The 27,560-nt window shown below is 39.8% G+C and overlaps 1 protein-coding gene across 3 annotated transcripts; it reads right to left on the bottom strand.

Moving 5' to 3' along the window:
- atp1a1a.1 (ATPase Na+/K+ transporting subunit alpha 1a, tandem duplicate 1) lies at window positions 1–27,398 on the bottom strand. 3 transcript variants are annotated; one of them, XM_079812347.1, is made up of 22 exons: window positions 9,571–9,811; window positions 6,241–6,360; window positions 6,086–6,145; window positions 5,799–6,002; window positions 5,584–5,697; window positions 5,367–5,501; window positions 5,158–5,275; window positions 4,807–5,075; window positions 4,398–4,706; window positions 3,876–4,010; window positions 3,498–3,696; window positions 3,240–3,415; window positions 3,018–3,154; window positions 2,787–2,937; window positions 2,331–2,499; window positions 2,094–2,248; window positions 1,880–2,003; window positions 1,646–1,791; window positions 1,432–1,562; window positions 1,248–1,349; window positions 612–703; window positions 1–243 (listed from the first exon to the last, which is right to left on the bottom strand). In XM_079812347.1, the coding sequence occupies exons 1-22, from the start codon at window positions 9,580–9,582 to the stop codon at window positions 215–217; spliced, it is 3,087 nt and encodes a 1,028-aa protein (XP_079668473.1). In that variant the 5' UTR covers window positions 9,583–9,811; the 3' UTR covers window positions 1–214. The 3 variants fall into 3 exon arrangements, with proteins under 3 accessions (XP_079668473.1, XP_079668474.1, XP_079668475.1); XM_079812348.1 differs by lacking the exons at window positions 1–243; window positions 612–703; window positions 1,248–1,349; ... (17 more) ...; window positions 6,241–6,360; window positions 9,571–9,811 and adding exons at window positions 17,864–18,005; window positions 18,198–18,289; window positions 18,378–18,479; ... (17 more) ...; window positions 27,001–27,120; window positions 27,273–27,398; XM_079812349.1 differs by lacking the exons at window positions 1–243; window positions 612–703; window positions 1,248–1,349; ... (17 more) ...; window positions 6,241–6,360; window positions 9,571–9,811 and adding exons at window positions 17,864–18,005; window positions 18,198–18,289; window positions 18,378–18,479; ... (14 more) ...; window positions 25,858–25,971; window positions 26,060–26,135.
- Between the last annotated feature and the right edge of the window lie 162 nt (window positions 27,399–27,560).

The following is a 27,560-nucleotide window of genomic DNA, read 5'->3' as shown; positions in this document are numbered from 1 at the left end:
TGGGACCTGACTGCAAGTTTATTTTTATATTACACTTTTAAAAACATGTATAAAATTGGTCCGGCTTCGGAAACAAGGCACGCAATGTCTTGGTTCACGATCTCAGTGTTTGTATCAAGCATTCCCTATATAAAAACATCCAAATTACGGAGGTTAAAATTCCGAGCAGCGAGACAACCATGCAAATAAACTTGTGTGATGCAGACTGGATGCTTTAATAGTAGGTCTCCCTCTCCACCCAACCTACGACAAAAACATAAAATTCAAATCAGTTTAGCAGGACAATTGCATGCATGCCAACTCTAATCTCTTTATCCTGTTCTTGTAAATGCATCGACTTCAATTATCAGAAGTGAAAAACATTAGTAAAACCTAGGGAGCTATTTATGAAGACAGCATTTCAAGCCAAACACTGGCTTCGATCACACATGTTCTTCACTGGGAAGACAGTCCCAGAATGCATTGCAACATTTAAAAAAAATCCATCCGAGATGGCAGATGGAGTCAACAGAAATCTTTAAATGATTAAAAATACTCGCTTGGTTTTTTGGGAAAACAAGATTGACCTCATTTAAATAAAAATGTGTTGGTGCCATTAAATATTCTCTTACCTCCTGGGCTGCGTCGGATGATAAGTTTTCGGATTTCATCATAAATAAAGATGAGGAGTGAGTAGGGGAAGGCGCAGAACCACCAGTTTGGTCTGGAGAAAAAACATAAAAGTACCAAAATTACAATCACACCGGTTTGATATGCATTACTTGAGCAAGGCATTCTCTCTATAAACTCTCAACAAAACACATTTTGCCCTCAAAACTATTGTTAAGGGATGCACGATACGTAAATTTTTAATGTTATCGGCCTGATAAGAAAATGTGGCTGATATGTTCAAGCCGATAAATAATGTATCATTTTCTTCGGCTGAGACACTTCGGATGCGCACTGTTCTCCATGATGGGTTTGAATGGCTTGAAATATGATTGGACTCCCTTTAAAAAGGAAAATACAGTTGGTCTGTCATATCATAACTGTGTGCTTTGGACATGGCCTTTAATGGGGAGACTTGTTTTTGTAAACAGCCTCTCAAATTATAAAAATTTGGATTTAGATTTATCGGCCAATATATCGGTTATCGGCTTTCAAATATAAAGAATTATCGGTATCTGTTAAAAGTTTCATATCGGTGCATCCCTACTATTGTAACATAAAAACCAATAACTTGTTTCTTATAACGAATCCAGACTTACTTCAATGGGTACATTCTGAGGGCAACGTCCATGCCTGGGCAATAAGACAGGAAAGCTGCAAGTGCTGTTTCTTCAAACAGTCCAAAGATGAGAATCTTATTCCTGCAAAGAACAGCAGCCATGTAAGACTTTATATCAATTTTGAGCAATTCAAATAAGGACGAGGTATCGGCCGTATACTTACTTCATTCCTTGCTGGAAGACTGAGTTTCTTCTGGTCTTGCAGATGATTAAATCAGCCCACTGTACTATTACAATACTGGTGAAGAAGGCCGTGTGGCATGTAAACTCCACAATCTTTCTCTGCTCGTATGTCTAAGATGGCCAAGAACATGAGATTCAGATGAGACTGTGGAAAAACGGAAAGATTGGACCATTGAATGGTTGAAAACACTCACCCATTGCTGGCCATAACTGTCCTCCAGGTCGTTGACTTGTTTGTCGTCCCACAACACTCGAATGCCCAGCAATGTTGATGGAAGGAAGCCGTTTTCCGCCAAGATGACAAAATACGTGAAGAACCCGGCCAGAGCTTGAATCATACCTGTGGAGGAAGCAGAAGCAAGGAGATTCAATCATGCAATTACTTAACGCAACTGCTTTGAAGAGAAAAGGGACCGCACAAGACTTACCGATCTGACCGTAGGCTATGCTAATGAGCCGCTCATTCACAAGTTTGTCCGTCTTGGGGTTTCTGGGTTGACGCTTCATAATGTCACTCTCAGCAGCTTCATATGCCAATGAGATGGCAGGAACCTTGTAGATAAGAGGACAATACCATTTACGCAAGAACTTGATTTGACTGACCAATCAAACTGATGATTACTAGTCAAGTGTGGGGCTTACCATGTCCGTTCCCAGGTCAATGCAGAGAATGGTGACGGTGCCCAAAGGAAGAGGGATGTTGGCAATGATGAAGAAGAGGAAGGGAGTGATCTCAGGGATGTTACTGGTCAGGGTGTAGGCAATGGACTTCTTCAAGTTGTCAAAGATCAGACGGCCTAAAGTGGAAGACTTAGTTGAGTAAGCTTCAAATAAACCCTTATAATTCATCAGTCAATTAAGTTCCCAAGAACGTCATACCTTCTTCTACTCCAGTGACAATTGAGGCAAAGTTGTCGTCCAGAAGGATCATGTCAGCAGCCTGTTTGGAAACGTCAGATCCAGCAATACCCATAGCCACACCAATGTCAGCCTTCTTCAGAGCCGGAGAATCATTGACACCATCACCGGTTACGGCTACAATGGCACCCTGTGGACAAACACAAAGTAATCTTAGACCATGCTACACCACGCCTAAGTTCTTGTCCTAACCAACTATGAATGCAACAAGCCATTTTGTCAATAGCTTGGTTTCTACTGCAGTTGTGTCATCCAAACAGTTAAATCTCAAATGATCCAAAATGTTCAGTGTGGGCAGAAGTTACTTGACTCTGGAAACTGGTCAAGTTGTACTAGCCAGGTCAAGTATTTGCCTCTTATCTTATCAAAACAACCTGGTGAAGCTTTGATTGGTCCAAGATCGTAAAGACGACTAACCTGTCTCTGGCAGCCTTCAACGATAATCAGCTTCTGCTGAGGAGATGTTCTGGCAAACACAATTTCTGTGTGGAACTTCAAGATGTCATCTAATTGCTCAGGGCTAAGATCCTTCAGATCACCACCATGGATCACACAAGCCTTGGCATCCCTTCAAAAGAACATTAAATTAAATGAAAATCCAAACGCAATAGACAAAAACCTTCAAATGAAAGAGGAGGAGCCCGTTACCTTGGGTTGACCTCATTAATAGGAATGTTCAAGCGAGCAGCAATGTCTTCAACGGTCTCGTTGCCCTCAGAGATGATACCCACTCCCTTGGCAATGGCCTTGGCTGTGATTGGATGATCACCAGTAACCATGATAACCTAGGAGAGCGATTTCGAATTAAAAAAATCAAGATGCTTCTGGTTGTTTCTTGAAGATGACAAGCAGTTATTTGCAATGACTTACCTTTATTCCAGCGCTCCTACATTTTCCCACAGCATCTGGTACAGCAGCACGAGGAGGATCAATCATGGACATCAGGCCAATGAAGCACAGGTTCTCAGTGGGGAAGTTCACCTCCTCTGTATCGAACTGGAAGTCTTCAGGAAACTGTTCGTCAGGAAGGTTGAAGTGGCAGAATCCTGTGGAGAATCAACACGTTGAAGGAAAGCGTAGAATGGACATGCATAGTTTAGAAACGCTGTTGAAAAGATGCAAATTTACCCAGTACTCTTTCTCCAAGACCACCAAGCTCCAAGTATGCATTCTGGAAGGCGTCCCTCATCTCATCATCAAGTGGCTGCTCTTTTCCTTGGATCAAAATAGAGGTGCACCTGTCCAGGATCCTCTCAGGAGCACCTTTCATTACCAGCAGGTGATTGGTTTCAGTTTTATTGGTATTGATGTTCTTATGAATGGAGAGCTGAAAAAGGTCAACAGATAGAAGGCGTTAGACATCTTATTCATTTGTATTGTACTACTTATTTTTACTGTTGTGCAGCACTTTGGTCGGACTGCGGCCGTTTTTAAACGTGCTCTATAAATAAACCTGAACTTCTTAAATTCATCCAAAGTCTTGCCCCAAGCAGGAGATGGTTTTACCTGGTATTTGTTAGTAGAGTTGAATGGGATCTCTGAAATCTTGGTGTACTTTTCTCTCATCTCTTTCACCGATCCACAGCAGAGCTCGATACATTTCAGCAGGGCAGATTCGGAGGCGTCACCAGCTACGTCTCTCTGTTTGAGGAAACAGGAAAGCATGAGAACAAGGAACAGTCTGAAAACGGGGACCAACAAACAGTCTTGCATGTTAAGAAAGATTGCTTGGATGTGCCAGCAAATGCAAGCCATGCTGTTTAATTTGAGGTAACAGTCCAACATATTAGTCCCATTAAAAAAACAAGTCATAATTAGAGGGCGTTTACAGGGAAACACTGTGTTCCAGTCAAAAGCTCAAGTAGCTAAAACAATCCCTGGAGGCAAACAGTAGAACTAAGCACAAGCAGACAAACAAGGCTAGTAAATGGTAAAAAAAAAACTCTCCAATAGTGTCAGTAACATGCAAAACTACTTTGTTAGACTGGAAAATCTTTTGACAGACCTTCACAAAGTATCAACACAGACCTTAAGAATTGGGATATTTTCCTGCTCAGCAAGGAAGACGGCACGGTTGCACAGACCGGCGACACGTGCGAGGGCGGCCCAAGTAGCAGAGCTCCTGTCAAAGGAGGTTCCACTCTGGTTCTCTGTGGTGTCGGCTTCATGAATCTGGTTGTCAAACCACATGTGAGCGACGGTCATTCGGTTCTGGGTCAAAGTTCCAGTCTTGTCAGAGCAGATGGTGGAGGTCGAGCCAAGAGTCTCCACAGCTTCCAGATTCTTCACCAGGCAGTTCTTCTTTGCCATTCGTTTGGCAGTCAGAGTTAGACACACCTGGAAATAACAAGAATGAGGTTTATCTCTATATGATATTACATTAATCCAAACTGTTATTGTTCTGAAATTATGCAACTGCAATTATTCTGGCACTTACAGTTACAGTAGCCAAGAGACCCTCTGGCACATTAGCGACAATGATACCAATAAGGAAGATGACAGCTTCCAGCCAAGAGTATCCAAGGATCAGAGAGAGGACAAAGAAGGACACGCCCAGGAAGACAGCTACACCAGTGATGATGTGGATGAAGTGCTCAATCTCAATAGAGATGGGAGTGCGACCAACTTCAAGACCGGAAGCAAGAGTGGCGATACGACCCATGACGGTGCGGTCACCAGTGTTGATGACAACCCCTCTGGCAGTGCCTACAAGCAAAACAAATGTCTTAAAAATGGCTAATTTTAAAATTCACAAATTTGACTTCCAAAAGGCTTCATGCTTTTGTACCTTCAACACAGTTGGTAGAGAAGAACGCAATGTTCCTGGTCTCAAGGGGGTTTTCATTGGAGAAGTCAGGAGTACGACTCTGGGGCTCAGATTCTCCAGTGAGGGAAGAGTTGTCCACCTGAAAAAGACAAGATCGTTTTTAAATCCTTGTTGAGATTGAACGTGCCAATGGAGAAGTCATTTCAACACGATTTATAATGGTACTTTACTTTGCATCCATGAGCAGAAATGATGCGCAGATCAGCAGGAATTCTGTCACCACCTTTGACTTCCACAAGATCCCCAATCACAACTTCTTCAGCATTGATATTATTCTTCTCACCATCACGGATAACCAAGGCTTGCTATGTGACAAAGTGGAAATTCCCTTAACATCACTAAAGAAAATAAAAAGATCTTAGTAATACAAAAGGGGTTTGTCAGTACCTGAGGGACAAGGTTCTTGAAAGAGTCCATGATCTTGGAGCTCTTGGCCTCTTGATAGTATGAGAAACATCCAGTGATCATCACAACAGCAGAGAGCACAATACCCAGATACAACTGCACAGGACAACAGAGGAGACGTTAGGGATTCTGCTAGAACAGCAACGTGGTGTTAAAAGGCATACCCTTAAGAAACACAAACAGCGTTTTCGCCTTACGTTATCATTGGCAGGTTCGTCCTCGGAGGCCGCCTGGATGCCGTAGGCAAGAAAACAAAGGACGGCACCAATCCACAGGAGAGTTGAGAATCCTCCAAAGAGCTGCTTGCAGAACTTGACCCATTCTGGGGTTGTTGGAGGTGGAGTCAAAGCATTAGGTCCATCACGTTCCAAGATCTCCTTAGCACGAGCACATGACAATCCCTGCAGAAAGAGATGTTAGACAATGAAGATCCAGAGGGCTTTATGCCATTAAACTTCAGTATCCAGCACTAAATCAGACTTACCCTGGTTAAATCAGTGCCATATTTCCTGTTGAGTTCATCCAGGGACAGTTTGTGATCATCCTACAACAACGCAAAGAAAGATAAGTTTACCATCTCGTCAAAGACTACTGTAACCGTTTTGCCAACAAGTGTTTGGAATCACTAAACTGACTCACCAAGTCCACCTCTTTTTTGAGTTCATCCATGTCTTTGTCCTTCTCTTTCTTGCCCTTGGGCTTTGTCTTTTTGCCCCCCTGCTCGGAGGTGGCCGCCAGCTCATATTGTTCTCGACCTTCCTGTGGTGGAGCAAGCAAAAACAACCATTAAACCTCCTGTGCACAGTCTAACAATAGTATTTTTCTTAAAAGGGATGCAGCTCACAACTGTGAAATTAATTTATTTTACCTGCTAACATTTATTGATGGGTGTTGGTTTTAAAACAAGACTTGTAAACGCGCAAGAAACTGCGCATGCGTGCAAGAGATGTATGTAAAACATTAGCAAGAGGTAACCTAGTGCACATTGCCCGATCTCAATGGATAATGTGTAGTAATTAACATTTAACTTGAAGGGCAATTAACCAAGTGACCCCTACAACTGTTAAGCAACAGTTCTTATCACAACTGCATTCTGAGAATACAATAGGTGACTCATTGTCTAGGCAAGCACTTGAGCTGTTAAATGAATTACTAAAGTATAAGCATATGATTGCTAGTTTGCAAGCTGATCCGTAATCAACAGGCTTTTTTTTCGGAAAAAAAGGATGCGTCAATTACAGCAACCGAGTGTCTTGTGACAGTCATAGTATAATAAAAGACAGATTATGTCATTTTGATAGGCTAAAATAATTCTTTCAACAGCTTTGATGACTTCGGATCATCTTGCAAAGATATTCATCTCAGCATGAAAGCTGTTTTGGCAGGTCCTGATATAAATCTGCAAGTACATCGGACTGGATATTTTTCTGCACACGAAAGCAACAGCTGATGAAAGTGGCCACAAACAAAGAACTCAACAGCTGTAGTGCTCGACTGAACATGACAGCTTACTTCAGCGTCTGCTTATGCCTAGTCATCAGGTTTAATATGCATATGGGCTCCTTTCACATCTTGCACATGTGTGTGGAAAATGTCAAAAGGGTGAAAGAGCGAGCCAGAGGGTGGAAGATTAATCAGCCGTGGCAGAACCCAGTCATAAACGGCGAGAGAATATCCTATGTGGATGCTACCATGTTAATATTTTTACCTTGCACGTGAGCCAAAATCGGTTCGCTCATGCATATCAGTTCTATCATACTGGGACTTTGCCCTGTTGCCATTGGAAACAGAGCCACACCTCTAGACCCGTGAATGGGTTAAGTCACGTGTCAGACCCAACACTCTTTGTTTCAGAAGTGGCGAATGAACAGAGGGTGAAAAGAAAACATGTCCTCCACACCAGTCACAGGGCAACTAGTGCTAAACTACAGCTTTTCATAAGCTCATTTCAGGTTAAGAGCACGGATAGAAAGTACATACAGTGGGGTTTGCATTTTAATACCCGCTCTGACATCAAAGATTATATTATCAGCATGGGGTGAATTATGACAAAAATGCATGACCAAAACCTGCATGATTTGATGAATGAAGGGTCACATGGTCAACGACACATCTAACTAGTCGCCTAAAATTCAACAAATCACCGATTTTCAATGTGCTCTGAGACTTTTGGAGCCCCGGTGCATTTTCAAGATGTCAAAAATAAACACCTATGCATTCTGGAAAGTTATTCCTTTCTCCATTTCACATGGAGGTTAATGTATGTTACTATCTCACGGTGCTAAAAAAGGTAAGACCGCCTGTCGGGGTCTGAAGCCTCTGTCAGATGACAAAAGGTCTCACTAACACATAGTGACTGATGAATGGAAAGAATGTTAAACCCTTCGGAGACGGAGTGACAGTCTTAGCTTATATACACACACACACAGGGGGGAGCGAGTGCACAGCTGTGGTCAACACCTGATGCCAGTCCTAAAACGCACACGTTTATGTATGAAACAATACTTCAGAGTACCAATACTATGCATATGGATACGATAACGCATATCAATTTACATTCTTATTTCAATATTAGACTAAACGCTCTTAATCCATTTCTGTCTCCGGCACTCAAACACAACCCTGTGTCTGCGGAGACGAGACATCTGCCCCATTGCGGTGGGATTTTTAATGGGACTGGGGGGCGTAGCTCAATGCACCAAACCCTGATGAAACACGCGGATGGCTGTTTGCTCTCCATCACATGAAGTACTCTGGGACTGAATGCATAATTTACATTTACACTGGTGCTCAAAGCCTCACATTAGGGAGTGGTATTCAGCTCTTATGCAATGCCACTGCATACTAGAATCATATTAGGAGTTAATGAACCCTACACAGGATGCAAATCATAAGACTATGACTGAACGTGAAAGGAGAAAATGAAAGTTAAGCATATCGTGATGTTCTACAGCTTCAGGATATAATTTAATCTGGATTGCAGGACACAAAACAAACGAACTTGCACGTGTTTTTTGAAGTCAAGCATTGATTGAACCAACTGAGATAAAGATGACAAACACTAGTCAACTTTATTTTGTCAGGCGACACCTTAAAGTGTGACATGTTTAGTTCGCGTTACTGTGCGGTCAGAGACATGACATGAACCACGCCATTGCATTTTATTCTTCAAATGCTTTAGATGGAGTGTTTGACGATTAGTTTACTTTTCATCTTGTTGCGCGAACAGTCATATTTTATGGTTACAAACGATACATTAAGATTTTTAGAAAGCGGATAGCTTTATTTGGATAATTTTTAGACTTTAAAAGGCATGTTTAGACACTCGAGTGGATGCATGTCAAGGTTTTGAAACAATGTATCCACAGGTCGAACGTCAAACACTTAAACTGAGCGCGTCGTTTACGCGGTAAAATTGTTACATTGTATCTCAGTCAGAAACACGTTGTCCGGCCAACACAGATAGAAATCTCGTACGAGGTAAAGAGCTGAAGATTTTTCAAAGAGCCGCCGAGCATCAGGGTTACAATTGTGACATACACGATTAGTTCTGCACTGTAAAAGTCACGAGAGTGACCATACTTCGACAAACAGGCCGTGTAACATCGCGGCCATGTAGGAGGAAGTTTGTCTGCTACATTCCTGAAATCTTTGTACCGAACGAAGAACGTCTTAACCCCTTGCTGGACTCTCCTTTAAAGCCACAGACCTCAAACCTGTTGCTTCATCCGAGAATACCCACTTTAAATGGTTTAGATAAAGCATAAAGCCACGCGCGCGTTTCATTCATTTAAACGAACTAATTTGAATATTCGAACTGCGGAAGTCTCGCGCTTCTGGGAAGCCATTTGGAACTCTTTACGGAAACATTCGAATTTTCCTGTTACTTTGAAACAACCTGTTTGAACATGGACATTCCTAGACAGCATTTAAAGCGTTAAAGAGACAAAAAAACACGTTCACACTTACTCCTCGTCCCATTTTGCTTCTTTTGATTAAAAACCACCAACTGGGTTTCCAAAAAAAAATCCAAGTTTTCTTTAAAAACAACAAATTAAAAGTCCCCAAGTCCTTTTTTTTTTTCCTGGGCTGTTTTTCCTTGGTCACCGCTGGACGTGTCGATCAACCCGGACACGCATCCAAGCCGCGTTACAGTCTGAACATTCAATGCTTATATATATCGTGGGGTTTTTCACTGTGACGTCTGCCCGGATTGTCATGGTAACGCGGAAGAAAGGGGGCGTGGTCTGCGTGGGGAGGTTAGATCTGGGCTGGGGGGGATTGATTGTGGCAGACTTTCACCTCTGAACTTTGATCACGTTCGTTAAATGAAAGCCAACTAATCTCTTCTCCATATCAGAGTGAAGATACTCTTTTTGTTTGATCTTATCTTTATGAAAGAAGCTTAAAATCTCGTGAAAGTTACTACCCTAGCTCTGTTTTACAACATGCTTTCTATCTGGTCATTAACTGGTCTAAGCAAGTCTGAAATGTCAGTTTAACTACGATTTTTCCATCTTTTTAGTCACTATATGGTTGCATGAACTCTGTAACCTGGTTAAAATTAGTTTGAAAAGTATTAAACTTATTAACATGGACTTGTTCTTGTGATACGTGCTTATATAATCAAATGTAACTATGTTAATCAGTCTAAAAAAATATGACTTGCTTGGTTTTTCACCTACATAGTGGAATTTTTTTTAGAAAAATACATTTACCAAACTGTAAATAATGCACTATTTTACTCATTTATAAGGATTAGGATGCCATACACTAATTTGAGCTTTTGATATTTGATCTTATTATTGTGTTTTTGTCAGGATTATCTTCATTAGAGGGATTATGCTCATTAAACACGTGTCCCATGTGTGTGTTGATGATGGAAATTGACCAGTTGAAGACGGCCGTGTCTGTTGGAGACTGCATCTTCAAAGAATATAAGGGAGCTAAAAATATCTTGAATTTTATTTACAAGCTGTGGGCTCTGGCCTATAAATGTGTTGTCATGGAAACTATCATGTCACCCCCCCTAATTTTAGACTAGAAGCACGCCCTCTAGTGGTAGGAGTGAGTTCTGAAGCGCCTGATCGCGTGCTGTGCCTTTGTTTCCTTTATGAAATGTCAACACATAAAGTATATTTTTAATTATTGTTGCTTAGGTTAGGCCTATTTTTGCTTATTAGATACATTGGTATTTATCTGAGCATTGAAACGGAGCGCTTTAAAATGTGCTGAGATGTCTGTCAGCTTGAGATAAAGCACTAATAAACCCAATGACGTCATCATCACAAGTGTTTTATGTCATGATGGAATGTTGCATCGCTTTCTATTGTTCTACTGTAAACTAATTACAGTTACTAGAGACTGCCTCTAATTAATAACAATCAATATTTATTGATTAAACACCACCGACTGTAGTCAAAGTGATTATTCTCCTATCAGTAATGTGATTTTTCAGGTTTTGCATGTTATGTCTCTGTGAGGATCAATATTTGATTGTTGATTACACTGATTTGTTCACTCTTAATTAAAAATAAAGGTTATTTATTGGGATTGTTGGTTTAATGAAAAACATTTAACATCCATTGAACCACTGAAGGTTCTTTATTGTGGAAATAAAAGATTCTTTAGATTAATAAAATGTGACCCTGGAGCACAAAATGCACACTGCAAAAAATGCTTTTCTTACTTAGTATTTTTGCCTTGTTTTCAGTCCAAATATCTAAAAAATCTTACATTAAGAAGCATTTACTAGACAAGCAAAAGTTTTTGTCTTGTTTTGGGGGAAAATAACTCAAAAATAAGGGAGTTCTTGCTTAAAATAAGCAAAATAATCTGCCAATGGGGTAAGAAAAATAATCTTGTTTTCTGTTTGAATTAAGATTATTTTTCTTACCCCATTGGCAGATTATTTTGCTTATTTTAAGCAAGAACTCACTTAATTTTGAGTTATTTTCCCCCACGGGTATATTTGTGGCAATAGCCAATAATACATACATATGGGTCAAAATTATAAATTTTTCTATGCCAAAAATCATAAGGATACTAAGATCATGTTCCATGAAGATATTTTGTAAATGTCCTACCATAAATATATCAAATATATATATTATTATTGGTAATATGCATTGCTAAGGACAATATTTTCATTTTTGAAGCACATAGAGAAGCTACGGGGGCCGACACAGGACAAAATGTCGTCCGAAGTTTGCCGAAGTTTGTCCGTTTAGGGCCACTGTAGAAATGGCGACTTCACTGTAATGGTGTGTATATAGAAACGGCTCATTCTAAGGTAATAAAAACATAACGCTTCATTATGTAAGGTCTTTATACTCCACTGAAAACATAGTTATGTGTATTATATTGCATTTCTGTCAATAGATCCTCATACATACTACACACTGCACCTTTAAGAATTGCGAATTTACATCTTTTAATTCTGACTTTTTTCTCAGAATTGCATGATATGCTGCAGCACACCATGTCACATTTTTGTTCATTTACATTTATTCATTTTTAGCATTTAGTCATTTATTTGTGATGTGGGCTATTAAAAACCAGCATCCCAGTTTCAGTTAAATTTAAGTTTGTCTAAATTAAAAGAAGCAAGTTCATAAAACTCAAAACAATGAAACAGTACAGATTACTTAAAATGCGTCAGTTTTGCGAACTCAAAAGAAAAAGAAAGTTCTAAATATTCATAAAAGTTAATTTGATTGAACTAATTTGTTTAAGTTTACCCTACTTAAGCCAATTAATTATTATGAGCATTAGGGTTTACAGTTAATGCTAAAATTGGTGTTCTCTCTCAAATGTTTTGCGTTCCCCTGAGAAACTTTGCGTCCACTCACAATAACTTTTGAGCTCTTTGCATGAGAACACGAAATTCCTCGGGGGAATGCAAAACATTTGCGAGAGGACGCAAAAGCATTGACAAATGAGACCACGAAACCAATCATAAGGGTCAATTTTTTTAAATTGAGAGGTATACATCATCCGAAAGCTTTCCATTGATGTATGGTTTGATAGGACAATATTTAGTCGAGATAAAACTATTTGAAAATCTGGATTCTGAGGGTGCAAAAAAATCGAAGTATTGAGAAAATCTCCTTTAAAGTTGTCCAAATGAAGTCCTTAGCAATGCATATTAATAATATATATTTTTTATCTATTTATTTTACGCAGCTTGGAAACTTACAAAATATCTTCATGGAACATGATCTTAATATCCTAATGATTTTTGGCATAAAAGAAAAATGTAGCATTCTGACCCATATGTATGTATAGTTGGCTATGGCACAAATATACCCGTGAGACTTATGACTGGTTTTGTGCTCCAGGGTCACTGATAATTTTTCTCCATTTCATATTTTTTCCCCCTAAGAACCTTTATTTTTAAGAGTGTAGAAACCCAGCGTTTACCATCAGTTATCTTAGGTTACCAAGCAATTTAAAAAGAAAATTAATGAGTGAAATCATGCTATTTTGCTCATATATGGGTGTGTTTACATTTGTAGTGCGGTTTGTTTGGTCCGGACCAAAAAAAAGAAGTGACCGTTCACATTGGCATTTTTAACCCTGAACCTAAAGGCATAGGGATCGTTCACAACCTGATTGTTCGGCTTTTATGACATATATTTAGAGAACTTATCGAACATACAAAACAATGTGCTGGGATAAATGTGTGCGTTGTTTGTGCGTAGCCTACATATGATGGTAGTTGATGGGCAACATCGCCACTATGACGAGAAGAAACAGCATTCTGCCCCTGTTAGGCCCCATTTACACTGCATGGTTCAAGTGACCCAATTCCCTCTCATGTGGCACAGATCGGATATGACATGTGAACGTGTAAGCAGGAAAAAAACACATGGATTCTGATATCCTCCGATCGGATTCAAGCCTCACTCATATGTGGTAATAAACCCGATATGATTGGCATGCATGCATAAATTTGCGTCTGCCATGTAAGCGGTCAAATCGGATATTCCCCAGTCAATGCGTATCGTGGCCCACAACACAGCAAAATTTCAATACAAATTTTAACATTAAGTAATTAGATTAGATTAGATTAGATTAGATTCAACTTTATTGTCATTACACAAGTACAAGTACAAGGCAACGAAATGCAGTTTAGGTCTAACCAGAAGTGCAATAGCAGCAAGTGCAGGATATATACAATGGTTGCGTAAGTGCAGGACATAAAAATGTTCTGAATATATATAAATATGTATAAGTAGAGAGATGGTTATTACTATAAGTAGAACTGAATTTACAGATGAATATATACAGTGAATAAATATACAGATGGCTATTACTATAAACAGAATTTACAGGTGAATATGTACTATGAATAAATATACAGATGGCTATTACTATAAACAGAATTTACAGGTGACTTTGTACTATGAATAAATATACAGACGGTTATTACTTGAACAGAATTTTACAGTTAGAGGTATACAATAATATGTTAGGCTAATATGAGGAATATAGCAGTGGATTAAGTTAGTACAATAAATTATGGACAGAGCTATCCGAAAGAAAGTGTAAAAAGTAATCATTGTATATCGACAAGAACTATTAATTCAAAATCACCTACATGCATTATAGTTGCATATTTATACTCGATTATGCATTTCAAGCACATGATGGAATTGGCAGACCTTCCCTTAGGCATCATGTGCCGTGGTAGCAGGTCAAAGCATTCTACAGCATAAGGTGGTTTTGAATTAATATTTCATGTCGATATACAATGGTTACATACACTTAAACTGATCGTAGTATTGATATCTTTGTGAACAATGTCAAAGAAAACTAACTTTACCGCGCTCCATGTGCCCCCTAGTGGTCGGGAGCATTTCCATTGTGTTGTGGTTTTCTCTTGTGTTGTGGCATTTTCGTTGTGTTGTGATTTGATTTCGTTGTGTTGTGGCATTTTCATTGTGTTGTGGCTTAATTTAGTTGTGTCGTGACTTAATTTTGTTGTCTTGTGACTTAATTTTGTTGTGTTGTGGCTTAAATTTGTTGTGTTGTGACTTTATTTTGTTGTGTTGTGGCTTTATTTTGTTGTGTTGTGGCTTTTCCTTTGTCTTTTGGCGTTTTTGTTGTGTTGTGGCTTGATTTTGTTGTATTGTGGCTTGATTTTGTTGTGTTGTGACTTCATTTTGTTGTGTTGTGGCTTGATTTCGTTGTGTTGTGGCTTGATTTCGTTGTGTTGTGGCTTTTCCGTTGTCTTGTGGCATTTTTGTTGTGTTGTGGCTTAATTTCGTTGTGTTGTGGCTTTTCTGTTGTCTCGTGGCTTTTTAGTTGTGTTGTGACTTGATTTTGTTGTGTTGTGGCTTAATTTCGTTGTGTTGTGGCATTTCCGTTGTGTTGTGGCTTACTTTTGTTGTGCTGTGACATTTTTGTTGTGTTTTGGCTTAATTTCGTTGTGTTGTGACATTTTCGTTGTGTTGTGGCTTTTCCGTTGTCTTGTGGCATTTTCGTTGTGTCGTGACATCATTTTGTTGTGTTGTGACTTCATTTTGTTGTGTCGTGACATCATTTTGTTGTGTTGTGACTTCATTTTGTTGTGTTGTGGCTTTATTTCGTTGTGTTGTGGCTTGATTTCGTTGTGTTGTGGCTTAATTTCGTTGTGTTGTGGCTTTTCCATTGTCTTGTGGCATTTTTGTTGTGTTGTGGCTTAATTTCGTTGTGTTGTGGCTTAATTTCGTTGAGTTGTGACTTCATTTTGTTGTGTTGTGGCTTAATTTCATTGTGTTGTGGCTTAATTTCGTTGTGTTGTGGCTTGATTTCGTTGTGTTGTGGCTTGATTTCGTTGTGTTGTGACTTCATTTTGTTGTGTTGTGGCTTAATTTTGTTGTGTTGTGGCTTGATTTCGTTGTGTTGTGGCTTGATTTCGTTGTGTTGTGACTTCATTTTGTTGTGTTGTGGCTTAATTTTGTTGTGTTCTGGCTTGATTTTGTTGTGTTGTGGCTTGATTTCGTTGTGTTGTGACTTCATTTTGTTGTGTTGTGGCTTGATTTCGATGTGTTGTGACTTCATTTTGTTGTGTTGTGGCTTGATTTCGTTGTGTTATGGCTTAATTTCGTTGTGTTGTGGCTTAATTTCGTTGTGTTGTGGCTTAATTTGGTTGAGTTGTGACTTCATTTTGTTGTGTTGTGGCTTAATTTCGTTGTGTTGTGGCTTGATTTCGTTGTGTTGTGGCTTTATTTCGTTGTGTTGTGACTTCATTTTGTTGTGTTGTGGCTTAATTTCGTTGTGTTGTGGCTTCATTTTGTTGTGTTGTGGCTTGATTTCGTTGTGTTGTGACTTCATTTTGTTGTGTTGTGGCTTGATTTCGTTGTGTTGTGACTTCATTTTGTTGTGTTGTGGCTTGATTTCGTTGTGTTATGGCTTAATTTCGTTGTGTTGTGGCTTAATTTCGTTGTGTTGTGGCTTAATTTGGTTGAGTTGTGACTTGATTTCGTTGTGTTGTGGCTTAATTTCGTTGTGTTGTGGCTTGATTTCGTTGTGTTGTGACTTCATTTTGTTGTGTTGTGGCTTGATTTCGTTGTGTTGTGGCTTAATTTGGTTGTGTTGTGGCTTAATTTCGTTGTGTTGTGGCTTAATTTGGTTGAGTTGTGACTTCATTTTGTTGTGTTGTGGCTTAATTTCGTTGTGTTGTGGCTTGATTTCGTTGTGTTGTGGCTTTATTTCGTTGTGTTGTGACTTCATTTTGTTGTGTTGTGGCTTGATTTCGTTGTGTTGTGACTTCATTTTGTTGTGTTGTGGCTTGATTTCGATGTGTTGTGACTTCATTTTGTTGTGTTGTGGCTTAATTTCGTTGTGTTGTGGCTTGATTTCGTTGTGTTGTGACTTCATTTTGTTGTGTTGTGGCTTAAATTTGTTGTGTTATGACTTCATTTTGTTGTGTTGTGGCTTTATTTCGTTGTGTTGTGACTTCATTTTGTTGTGTTGTGGCTTTATTTCGTTGTGTTGTGACTTCATTTTGTTGTGTTGTGGCTTAATTTCGTTGTGTTGTGACTTCATTTTGTTGTGTTGTGGCTTGATTTCGTTGTGCTGTGACTTCATTTTGTTGTGTTGTGGCTTGATTTCGTTGTGCTGTGACTTCATTTTGTTGTGTTGTGGCTTGATTTCGTTGTGCTGTGACTTCATTTTGTTGTGTTGTGGCTTGATTTCATTGTGTTGTGGCTTAATTTTGTTGTGTTGTGGCTTAATTTTGTTGTGTTGTGGCTTGATTTCGTTGTGTTGTGGCTTGATTTCGTTGTGTTGTGGCTTAATTTGGTTGTGTTGTGGCTTAATTTGGTTGAGTTGTGACTTCATTTTGTTGTGTTGTGGCTTAATTTCGTTGTGTTGTGGCTTGATTTCGTTGTGTTGTGGCTTTATTTCGTTGTGTTGTGACTTCATTTCGTTGTGTTGTGGCTTAATTTGGTTGTGTTGTGGCTTAAATTTGTTGTGTTATGACTTCATTTTGTTGTGTTGTGGCTTTATTTCGTTGTGTTGTGACTTCATTTTGTTGTGTTGTGGCTTGATTTCGTTGTGTTGTGACTTCATTTTGTTGTGTTGTGGCTTGATTTTGTTGTGTTGTGGCTTAATTTTGTTGTGTTGTGGCTTGATTTCGTTGTGTTGTGGTTTAATTTTGTTGTGTTGTGGCTTAATTTTGTTGTGTTGTGGCTTAATTTTGTTGTGTTGTGGCTTGATTTCGTTGTGTTGTGGCTTGATTTCGTTGTGTTGTGACTTCATTTTGTTGTGTTGTGGCTTAATTTTCTTGTCTTGTGTCTTAGTTTCATTGTTTTGTTCATTGCGTCCATTGCATATCACACCGTTTTACTTCCTTTTCCGGGTAAGAACGTCTTGGGCTGTTTCGCCAGTGTATAGTGTAAATGCAATTATAGGACAACGGGTCGCTTTTAAAAGATGATGTAATAGTCACCACATCTTGTGACATCACATCCTGTTTTTAGTTCGTTTACCAAATTTGGTCCATGTTGCGTTCATATTTCATTTGAACCGCACCAGATTTCGTTTGGAAGTGGACCGATACCCATCTTTTCAGCGTTCTCGTCCTCTTGTTTGGTGCGCACCAGAGTTCACATAACAGCGTTCACACGTAATCAAATATCAAACAGAGCAATCGCACCAGGGTTCGTTTTAATCCAACCAAACATGCCAAGTGTGAACACACCCTAAATCAACGCTTCATCTGCATCTTTTCAGATTCATAGAGCACATTGAAGACACAAAAAACAAACTCAATCTAATGTCACAGGTTTTTTATTGATTGAAAATGACCAGATTCTGTATCATTTTAAAAAATATCAAAATGAATGTCTTCTTGTGTGTGTGTTTGCGACATAAAGTCGTCTTGTTTCAGTAGTACGTTTCTTGCTCCACCCAGCCTGAAACAAAACAGCACAGATATTAGAGCCAGTTCATTCTTAATCTCTCAAAGCACTGAAGAACAGCAAAACACTGTTAGGAAAGTTATCAGAAATCTCATTCAAAATCCAGCTTTCCTCTTGGGAAACAGGTACGTTTGCTTTAAATTTAAAATGAAAGCAAACATATCAATGTCCGAAGTCCTTTATTACCTCCTGGGCTCCGCCTAAGGATATATCTTCTAGCTTCATCATAGACGAAGATGAGCAGCGAGTATGGGAAGGCACAGAACCACCAACATGGTCTAAATCATAACAACAATGTTAGGGAGTTTATGGTTTTCCAAAGTCAGCTACCGGTATATATTATGAAAAAATAAATAAAAGACCTACTTGAGAGGATACATTCTCAAAGCAATGTCCATGCCTGGGCAGTAGGACAAGAAAGCTGCCAGAGCAGTTTCCTCAAACAGACCAAAGATGAGGATTTTGTTTCTATGATAGAAAAGTGGTGAACATTATGACACGGCCGTTCATGTTACACAAGTTTATGGCTGGACCCTTTGTTTACATACCTCATTCCCTGCTGTACAATGGAATTCCTTCTGGTTTTACAGATGATCAGATCGGCCCACTGCACAATCACAATGCTGGCAAAGAATGCCGTGTGGCAAGTGAACTCCACAATCTTTCTGCGCTCATAGGTCTGGAGAAAACAGCAATATTTACATGATTGATACTTCACATTTGCAGACATCCCACCTCTCCCGGAAGGTCCGGGAGTCTCCCGCGTATTGATTGCCTGCAAATTATAGCTATACAAGATCCCCGAATCCCTGTTTCCACCTGGCATTAAGATGCGTTTTTGGTGATCTGATCAAAAATGGTCCGCCAATGAATATTACCATGCATCTCAAATGCCATCTCCCGGAGTTTTTGCAGGGTGGGATGTCTGCATTTGTTGTATTATAGAAGTTTTTGGGTTTGTAGAGTTGTGACACCTACCCATTGCTGGCCATAGCTGTCTTCCAGGTCATTGAGATACTTATCGTCCCAGTTGACTCGAATTCCTATTAAATCGGAGGGCAGGAATCCGTTCTCGGCAAGAATTACAAAGTAGGCAAAGAACCCTGCAACTGCTTGCATCATACCTAAAAATAAGTATGATAACATTGAAATTAAAGGTAAGAGGGTCTGCCAATAGATTACTGCAATTAAACACAAATGTTTGGTTTATTTGTATGTATTTAATAGTTAGCATTTATTTTTCAAGTTGTTGCGCATTCCATTTTTTGGAACTCTTTCCCCACCAAACAGAATATTCCGTTATTTGTGAGAAAATGCTTCCCTGCCAAACACCGAATTTTCCGTGTTTTCACTGTTATACGCTAGGGGCCGCTATTACGCATCTTCTGAATGAGAATCTTCTAATCAAAACACAGGCGAAGAAGAAACAGAAACAAACGATCGTATGTAAGCAGATGCATATGTAAAATAACGTGATCAACATCAACATTAAACATATAAATCAAAACTGTCTAATGTTACTGAATGAGATGTGGACCCAGGACGAGCTATTGGACTGTGAAACATTAGGGGTGTTGATGGACTCAATCTACTCCATCTGTGTTTCTTTATAAATTATATATTGCATGCTCAGATTTTCATTCAACAAAATATTCTATAGGCCATTACATTTTTGTGAAAATGATCAAAAACCCTGGCGGTGGCTGGCAACTTTTTTTTTTTAAACGCTGATGGGGAAAGAGTTAAAAAAAACAGTAGGTGGTGCTGTTCTGGTGTTGTATTTGTCCCGCCCGTCATTCACTGAGATTGGACGGCTGAGTAAAAAAGTGACAGTGATGTATGCCGCGTTTTAAACAAAGTTGAACATTCTTCAACTCATGGTGACCAGTAAAAAATGAAATAGACTCTCAGTGCCTCGTGACGCTGCTGGCGTTTTAAAAACGTGGCGCTCACATTGAAAACAATTGGGAAAAATACACTAACCTCGGGAAAAACGCTTTGGTGGACACAACCTAACAGTAATGGACATCTGTTTAAAATAACCATGCTCTTACCGATTTGTCCGTAGGCCATACTGATTAGCCTCTCATTCACCAGTTTATCTGTTTTAGCGTTTCTGGGTTGTCTCTTCATGATGTCACTTTCAGCAGTTTCGTAGGCCAATGAGATAGCAGGAACCTGTGGAAACATTCAAAAACCAATCAAATGCAATGTCAAAGCATTGCCAAGATGAAGCGATGGAACATTTCCTAGTTGAGATGCTATTCATTGGCATCACTATGTGATTATCTGATCCAAAGATCTGTTTTTTAAAGATAGTGGAAACCATGATCCAATGATTCAGAAGAAAAAGAATAACATAGTTTAAAGGTTATTAGCAAAAATGTGTGTCAAACGTTGAGCTGTTGGTCGGACTATGGGGTCTGAGAGGCCAACCATAAAGTTGTTCAAATTGATGGTCGTCACCTTTTATTTATATAGCACATTAGACAATACAGTGCTGCATTTCTCAAAATCATTGTAAGCCTAAGTAGATTATAGAATCATTGGCACCAATGGTCTTCACGATCAAATGAGCTCACAGTGCTTTTGAGAAACACAGCCCAGATTGTTTACAGTGATAAACAGGAAAATAATGAGCAATGATGCAGAATTCAATTCTGGTGTTAAGTAGCTCTAGACTATAGTGTCATTGTTCAGCAGAAGTTGATTCAGTTCAGGTCATCCAGCTCAGGTCAGCTCTCATCCAAATGGTCAATCAGTTTACCAAAGGTCAGTAAGTTTTACCATATGGCTAAGACTTCCAACCCAAAGAAGAAGACTAATCTATACAACAGTAGTCTATGCACCTTCAATGCTTGACCCCTGATTATCCTACTGGACATTATTCTATACAAATCAAACGCGTCCTTTCACCTACCATGTCAGTGCCCAAGTCAATGCAGAGAATGGTGACGGTGCCCAAAGGTAGAGGAATATTAGCAATGATGAACAAGAGGAAGGGTGAGATCTCAGGGATGTTACTGGTCAGCGTATAGGCAATGGACTTCTTCAAGTTGTCAAAGATCAGACGGCCTAAATTGGAAGACACATTTGAGAAATAAGTCTCAAAGTAACCTATATAATTCCTCAGTCAATTAAGTTCCCAATAACGTCATACCTTCTTCTACTCCAGTGACAATTGAGGCAAAGTTGTCGTCCAGAAGGATCATGTCAGCAGCCTGTTTGGAAACGTCAGATCCAGCAATACCCATAGCCACACCAATGTCAGCCTTCTTCAGAGCCGGAGAATCATTGACACCATCACCGGTTACGGCTACAATGGCACCCTGATAAGAGGAAAAATCCATTGAAACGGTCCCTGCTGAGTAGAATAATTGGATAGATTGGATAGATGACTCTCAAGCGGTACCTGTCTCTGACAACCTTCCACAATGATCAGCTTTTGTTGGGGAGACGTTCTAGCGAACACAATTTCTGTATGATGTTGGAGGATCTCATCCATCTCTTCTTCACTCATATTCTTCAGTTCTCCACCATGGACCACACAGGCCTTAGCATCTCTAAAGGTACACTTTATATTAGAAGACATCTAGAGCAAATTCAAAACTTGTTGTCCATTGCTTGAGATGCCGAGTTTACCTTGGGTTAACTTCTCCAACGGGTATATTCAAACGAGCAGCAATGTCTTCCACAGTCTCATTGCCTTCAGAGATGATGCCAACACCCTTTGCAATAGCTTTAGCTGTAATTGGATGGTCGCCAGTAACCATGATAACCTGTAATACAAAATCTGAATTATCATTTGATTAACTGAATGTCAATGCAACAAGTTTGAACAAGATTGAATATGCAACAAAGGTGCAACATATTCAAACAGTAGATCTTGAACCAAGAACAACATCTTGATTCAAGACCCGTTACAATAGCCTTAGCTGTAATTGGATGCTCACAAGTAACCTGTGATAGAAAATATAAATGCTTGATCATCTGATACATTTAATTTAATACAGGTACAAATTCTAAATCAAGCTGTCAGTCTTGAATCAAGGTGAAACAACACCTTGATTCCAGCACTCCTGCACTTGCCAACAGCGTCTGGTACAGCCGCACGAGGAGGATCAATCATGGACATGAGGCCAACGAAACACAGGTTCTCAGTTGGGAAGTTCACTTCATCAGCATCAAACGCAAAACCCTCAGGAAACTGGTCATCAGGGAGGCAAAAGTGGCAGAAACCTTTGAGAAATTACACAATCACTAGTGTGCATAGTCATAGATTTCACAGCAATAAAACTCCACAACATTATATGGTGGCTTTACCCAGCACTCTTTCTCCAAGACCTCCGAGTTCTACGTAAGCATTTTGGAAAGCATCTTTCAGTTCATCATCCAAAGGCTGCTCTTTTCCTTGAATCAAAATGGAGGAGCATCGATCCAAGATTCTCTCAGGTGCTCCTTTCATTACCATCAGGTGCTTAGACTCTAGGGAATTGGTATTCTTGTGGATTGAGAGCTAGAAAAAAACAGATTAGGTGTTGTTAGGACGACCAGTCAAATCTGCGAATCTCCAAAGAATACATCAACAAAAATACCTGATACTTGTTGGTGGAGTTGAAAGGGATTTCAGCAACCTTTGCGTACTTCTCTCTCATTTCAGTGACTGAACCACAGCACAGCTCAATACACTTCAACAGAGCAGACTCTGAGGCATCACCAGCTGTTTCTCTCTGCAAAAGATGGATTTAGTTATTTTACTTCTTAACTTCTTCTTGTCTTCACGAACATATATCTCCTGCTGGACCTCTACAAGTCACTCTAATGGTAAATGATCTAGACTTTTCCATAAATATCCTAAATTAACACATATTGAGAAACTTGAGCAAACCTTAAGGATTGGGAGATGGCTCTGATCAGCAAGGAAGACGGCACGATTGCACAAGCCAGCAACACGCGCAAGAGCAGACCAAGTAGCAGAGCTCTTGTCAAAGGAGGCTCCACTCTGGTTCTCTGTGGTGTCAGCTTCATGAATCTGGTTGTCAAACCACATGTGAGCGACGGTCATTCGGTTCTGGGTCAAAGTTCCAGTCTTGTCAGAGCAGATGGTGGAAGTCGAGCCAAGAGTCTCCACGGCTTCCAGATTCTTCACCAGGCAGTTCTTCTTTGCCATTCGTTTGGCGGTCAGGGTTAGACACACCTACACGAAGTTACAAGTTAAGTAATAATTTTTGCCTCAAGTTTTCTAGAAGTGTACTTTGCACTCTGACTTACAGTTACAGTGGCAAGGAGACCTTCTGGCACATTAGCGACAATGATTCCAATCAGGAAGATGACAGCTTCCAACCAACCATATCCAAGAATCAGAGAAAGAATGAAGAAGGACACGCCCAGGAAGACAGCTACACCAGTGATGATGTGGATGAAATGCTCAATTTCTTTAGCAATAGGTGTTTTTCCACCTTCCAGGCTGGAGGCAAGAGTGGCGATACGACCCATGACGGTACGGTCACCGGTGTTGATGACAATCCCTCTGGCAGTGCCTATTGAATATTGTAACTTTTAATTACAAAATTAGGGTTCAAGCGCATAGCGCTGAAATTAATTGTTAAGAATTTCTAAGGATCAGCATTCTCCCCTAAAAGTGATTGGGCAGACCAAATCGTAAGTCATAGAGACTTGAAGCTTTGGTGATGGTAGTACTCACACTGTCTACAACACCACCAAAGCTCGTCCCTATCTGCCTGATGGTGGCGCTTCAGCGATCAAAAGTACCTAACGGCTCCTAAACTTCTAAAACATTCATCGTAGATGCAAGTCTGATATCGTTGGAATCCTTGGCTCAAGACGATCAAATGTTGATTTGATTGACATCCTGGCGAAATATTCGGGTATTTTGGATTTTTTGAAAAACCTACTTTTGTGAACTAGTCTTACATTTTTTTGCCCGATAGGAACCAAACCCCTGCAGAAAGATTCTCTGGAGTCTGATTGCCAATAATTATTTAAAAAAATGTTGAAATTTCGATTCACATCCATGGCCACCTTTACTAAAATGGCTATACCATTAGCAGAATGCAGAATGAGATAATTTCACCAAACTCGATACAACTATGTATGGGCTCGGTCTGTGGTCCCGTGAAAAAGGATATGGCAACTGGCCAATTGATGGCGCTATTAACAAAAAACAACACAAAAAATGGCTAGAGCTACACAACAGTCAGTCCGATTGACTTAAAAACTGGCATGCGGTGTCTTTGTCCAAGGTGCCATGGTTTTCTATGAAGACATTCATGTATATCGAAAAACACATACGCTGTTGGCCAATGAAGTTCAAGCAGCTTCCAGACAAGGTTAACGGAGGCCAATCGGAATGAAACACGCTGGGCCTGTTTGACTCACGGCCCTAGAGGCCTGTGAGAAATTCAAAAGAAATCGGCCACCCAGCCTTTGAGTTTTTCACATGCGTAAAGGATTGTATATCACATAATTTTTCACGCATGCCCATGACATTCATACTACATGGTAGAACTCTTAATTCTGAGCATCTTTGCCTCAAGGACCAACGCTCTCAATCGAACCGGTTGTTAAATATTGGAGATTATTTCAGAAACCTACTTTCACGAACTAGTTCTAGGTTTTTGGCTCAACCTCGATAGCTGTTAAAAAGATTTAAAACATATACTTCCTTATTAAAATGCCTGTAAATGGTCTTTTCCATCTATGATCTAAGTGGTTACATGCCTGCTACATAAAACAACACCGTTTTACGCATGTGCTTAAAGGCCTTAAAGCACTTGAACCCTGTTAATTTTGCTGTCATTACTTTTGTTATTTAACAAACTTCAGCTGTCTTATCATTGTACCTTCAACGCAGTTGGTAGAGAAGAATGCAATGTTTCTGGTTTCCAGGGGATTTTCATTGGAGAAGTCAGGAGCACGAGTCTGGGGCTCAGATTCACCTGTGAGTGAAGAGTTGTCCACCTGGAAAAAAAGGAAGGAAGATTACCATGAATTCCATGTTGGTCCAGGCCATGCTGGTTTGGTTTTGGTCTAGCCCAGGGGTGTCCAGTGCTGTTTTACCTTGGATTGGACAACCCTAGTTGACTTGCATTTTAACTAGGGATGAACAATATATCGGCCACCATTTTGGTATATGTTTACTGTTAATGTTAGCGTTATCGGCCCAATAAAAAGTGTCCGATATATTAAAGTCGATAAATAATGGATTATTTCCTTCAGCTGAGACGTTTCAGATGCGCACTGTTCACCATGATGGCTTTGAATTGCTTGAAATATGATTGTAATCACTTTAAAAAAGGAAAATACAGTTCTGTCATATAGACCACATAAAATCATAATGAAACATTATAGTTGTGTGTTTGGGACATTGTGTTTAATGGTGAGACTTTTGTTTTTGTAATCAGGCTCTCAAAATCATATTAAAATTATGTTTGGATTTTGATTTATCAGCCAAAATACCGGTTATCAAATATAAAGAATTATCGGTAATCTGTATCGGCCAAAATGTTGATATCGGTGCACCCCTAATAGTAACCCTAGTTAGATAAAGACAACACAACATAACTATGCCAATCTTTTCAGCAGTACTTTTGCCATTCTGATGAGCTTTAGGTCTTACCTTGCATCCATGTGCAGAGATGATACGAAGATCAGCTGGGATTCGATCTCCACCTTTGACCTCCACAAGATCACCAGCGACTACTTCCTCAGCATTGATGTTTTTTTTCTCTCCATCACGCACAACCAGGGCTTGCTACAAAACCAGAATGTGTTAAAACGACTTGTTTTGTGTTAGAGCTACAGTGTTTATCAGAAAAACCTGTACCTGAGGAACGAGGTTCTTAAAAGATTCCATGATCTTAGAGCTCTTGGCTTCTTGGTAGTATGAGAAGCATCCCGTGATTATGACAACAGCGGCAAGCACAATTCCCAGGTAAAGCTGCAAAAAATATTATGTGATGCACTGTTTGTTGACATATGAACTATTTATACATGACTAAGAGAAGACTATTTTTGCTCCATCGTACATTGTCATTTGCAGGTTCGTCTTCGGAGGCCGCCTGGATTCCATATGCCAGGAAGCAAAGGATCGCACCAATCCACAGCAGCGTTGAGAACCCACCGAAGAGCTGTTTGCAGAACTTGATCCATTCGGGAGTCGTAGGAGGTGGGGTCAGGGCATTCGGCCCATCACGTGCTAAGATCTCCTTTGCACGGGAAGAAGACAAGCCCTGCCAAAAGTGATTAAAAAAAAGTCAACAAGTTGTTGCAGGATGAGCGAAGCTCAAAACAGTGGCTGTGGATGTCAGGCATCCGATAAAAAAGAAGAACATAAATAAGAGACTTCAGGGAGATATTGTGGGATAACTGAAAGGGGCATGTTGTCCTTGAGGTGTTGGAGTGGAGTGAAGGTCAAGGTAGGGCAGAGGGTTTGGTCCAGGTGGGGGCGGAGCTAACAGACGGACGCCACCCACTCCCTATGTCCGGGTTTGCTTCAGGACAGCTAGCAATACTTGACTTGAATATTATTATGCAGATTCATAGCTTGCATACATAAGTTGCAAGTGCTTGCATTATACCTTTTCCATTACGATCTACTGTTTCCAATACACACAATCTACTATTTCCAATACATAATAATCTACTGTTTTGCCCACTGTGATCTGGTTAACAAATGTCAAGTGCTTTGATTTGACAGACAAGCGTACATTTCAAGGATTTTTATTCAGCTGTTCTTTCAATAGCAAGCATCATTCATTTCATCAGTTATTTTAGATGCACAACATTCCCCAAAAGTTTCACTAAACTCACTCTGTTCAGGTCAGTGCCGTATTTGCGGTGAAGCTCGTCCAGCGTCAACTTGTGGTCGTCCTGTGGAAAAATAAAAGAGCCTTGAAATCTCGGTTCCCCCTCGTTATGATTACATGGAGCTGTGTATTTTCTAAATGCATTTATTGTATATACACACCAGATCCACTTCTTTTTTAAGATCATCCATGTCCTTCTGTTTTCTCTTCCCTTTTTCCTTCTTTCCCATTTTGGCTCCATCCTCGGAAGTTGCCGCCAATTTGTACTTATCATTCCCCGTCTATCAAGAATAACAATACTTAACATTAGCAATAAACACATTGTTGATTTGTTTAGAAAGCAGAGCAAGATATAAAATAAAAAAAACACAAAAAATGGAGCAACAAGAGCAGTAAAGCAAACAGGCAGAGTATTAAAATATGGTCCACTCACGCCAAGCCCCATTTTCCTTGTTTATTCCAAATCTAAATCTTTTTGGATCTCGTAGTTCTCCTGATAGCCTCTCCGGAGACAAAAAGCTCCTGTGTGTCCAAGCCAGGATCACAAAATTTATACCCTGCCAACTCACCTGTTTCAAGGAGGGGTTTTTAAGAAGATTAGGGAGGAGTTTGGCTGCTGTCATCGAGCGTTAACATTTATTCAACCTTCATCCACACAGGTAGGTCATGTCATTGACACCAAGATGAGGAACTAGCTCACTCAATGTCTTATTATTAGACC

The sequence above is a fragment of the Gobio gobio genome, assembly GCF_949357685.1.
Source record: "Gobio gobio genome assembly, chromosome: 3".
In the NCBI taxonomy this organism is placed as follows: domain Eukaryota; kingdom Metazoa; phylum Chordata; class Actinopteri; order Cypriniformes; family Gobionidae; genus Gobio; species Gobio gobio.
Note: the sequence above shows the minus strand (reverse complement) of the source record. Positions and strands in the feature narration are given on the sequence as shown.

Coding starts and splice junctions, on each gene's coding strand:
- atp1a1a.1 (XM_079812347.1), bottom strand. Junction 6,146..6,240: donor TCAAAAAAGAGGTGGACTTG/GTGAGTCAGTTT, acceptor GCGTTGTTGTAG/GATGATCACAAACTGTCCCT. Junction 3,155..3,239: donor GTAGGAGCGCTGGAATAAAG/GTAAGTCATTGC, acceptor TCGCTCTCCTAG/GTTATCATGGTTACTGGTGA.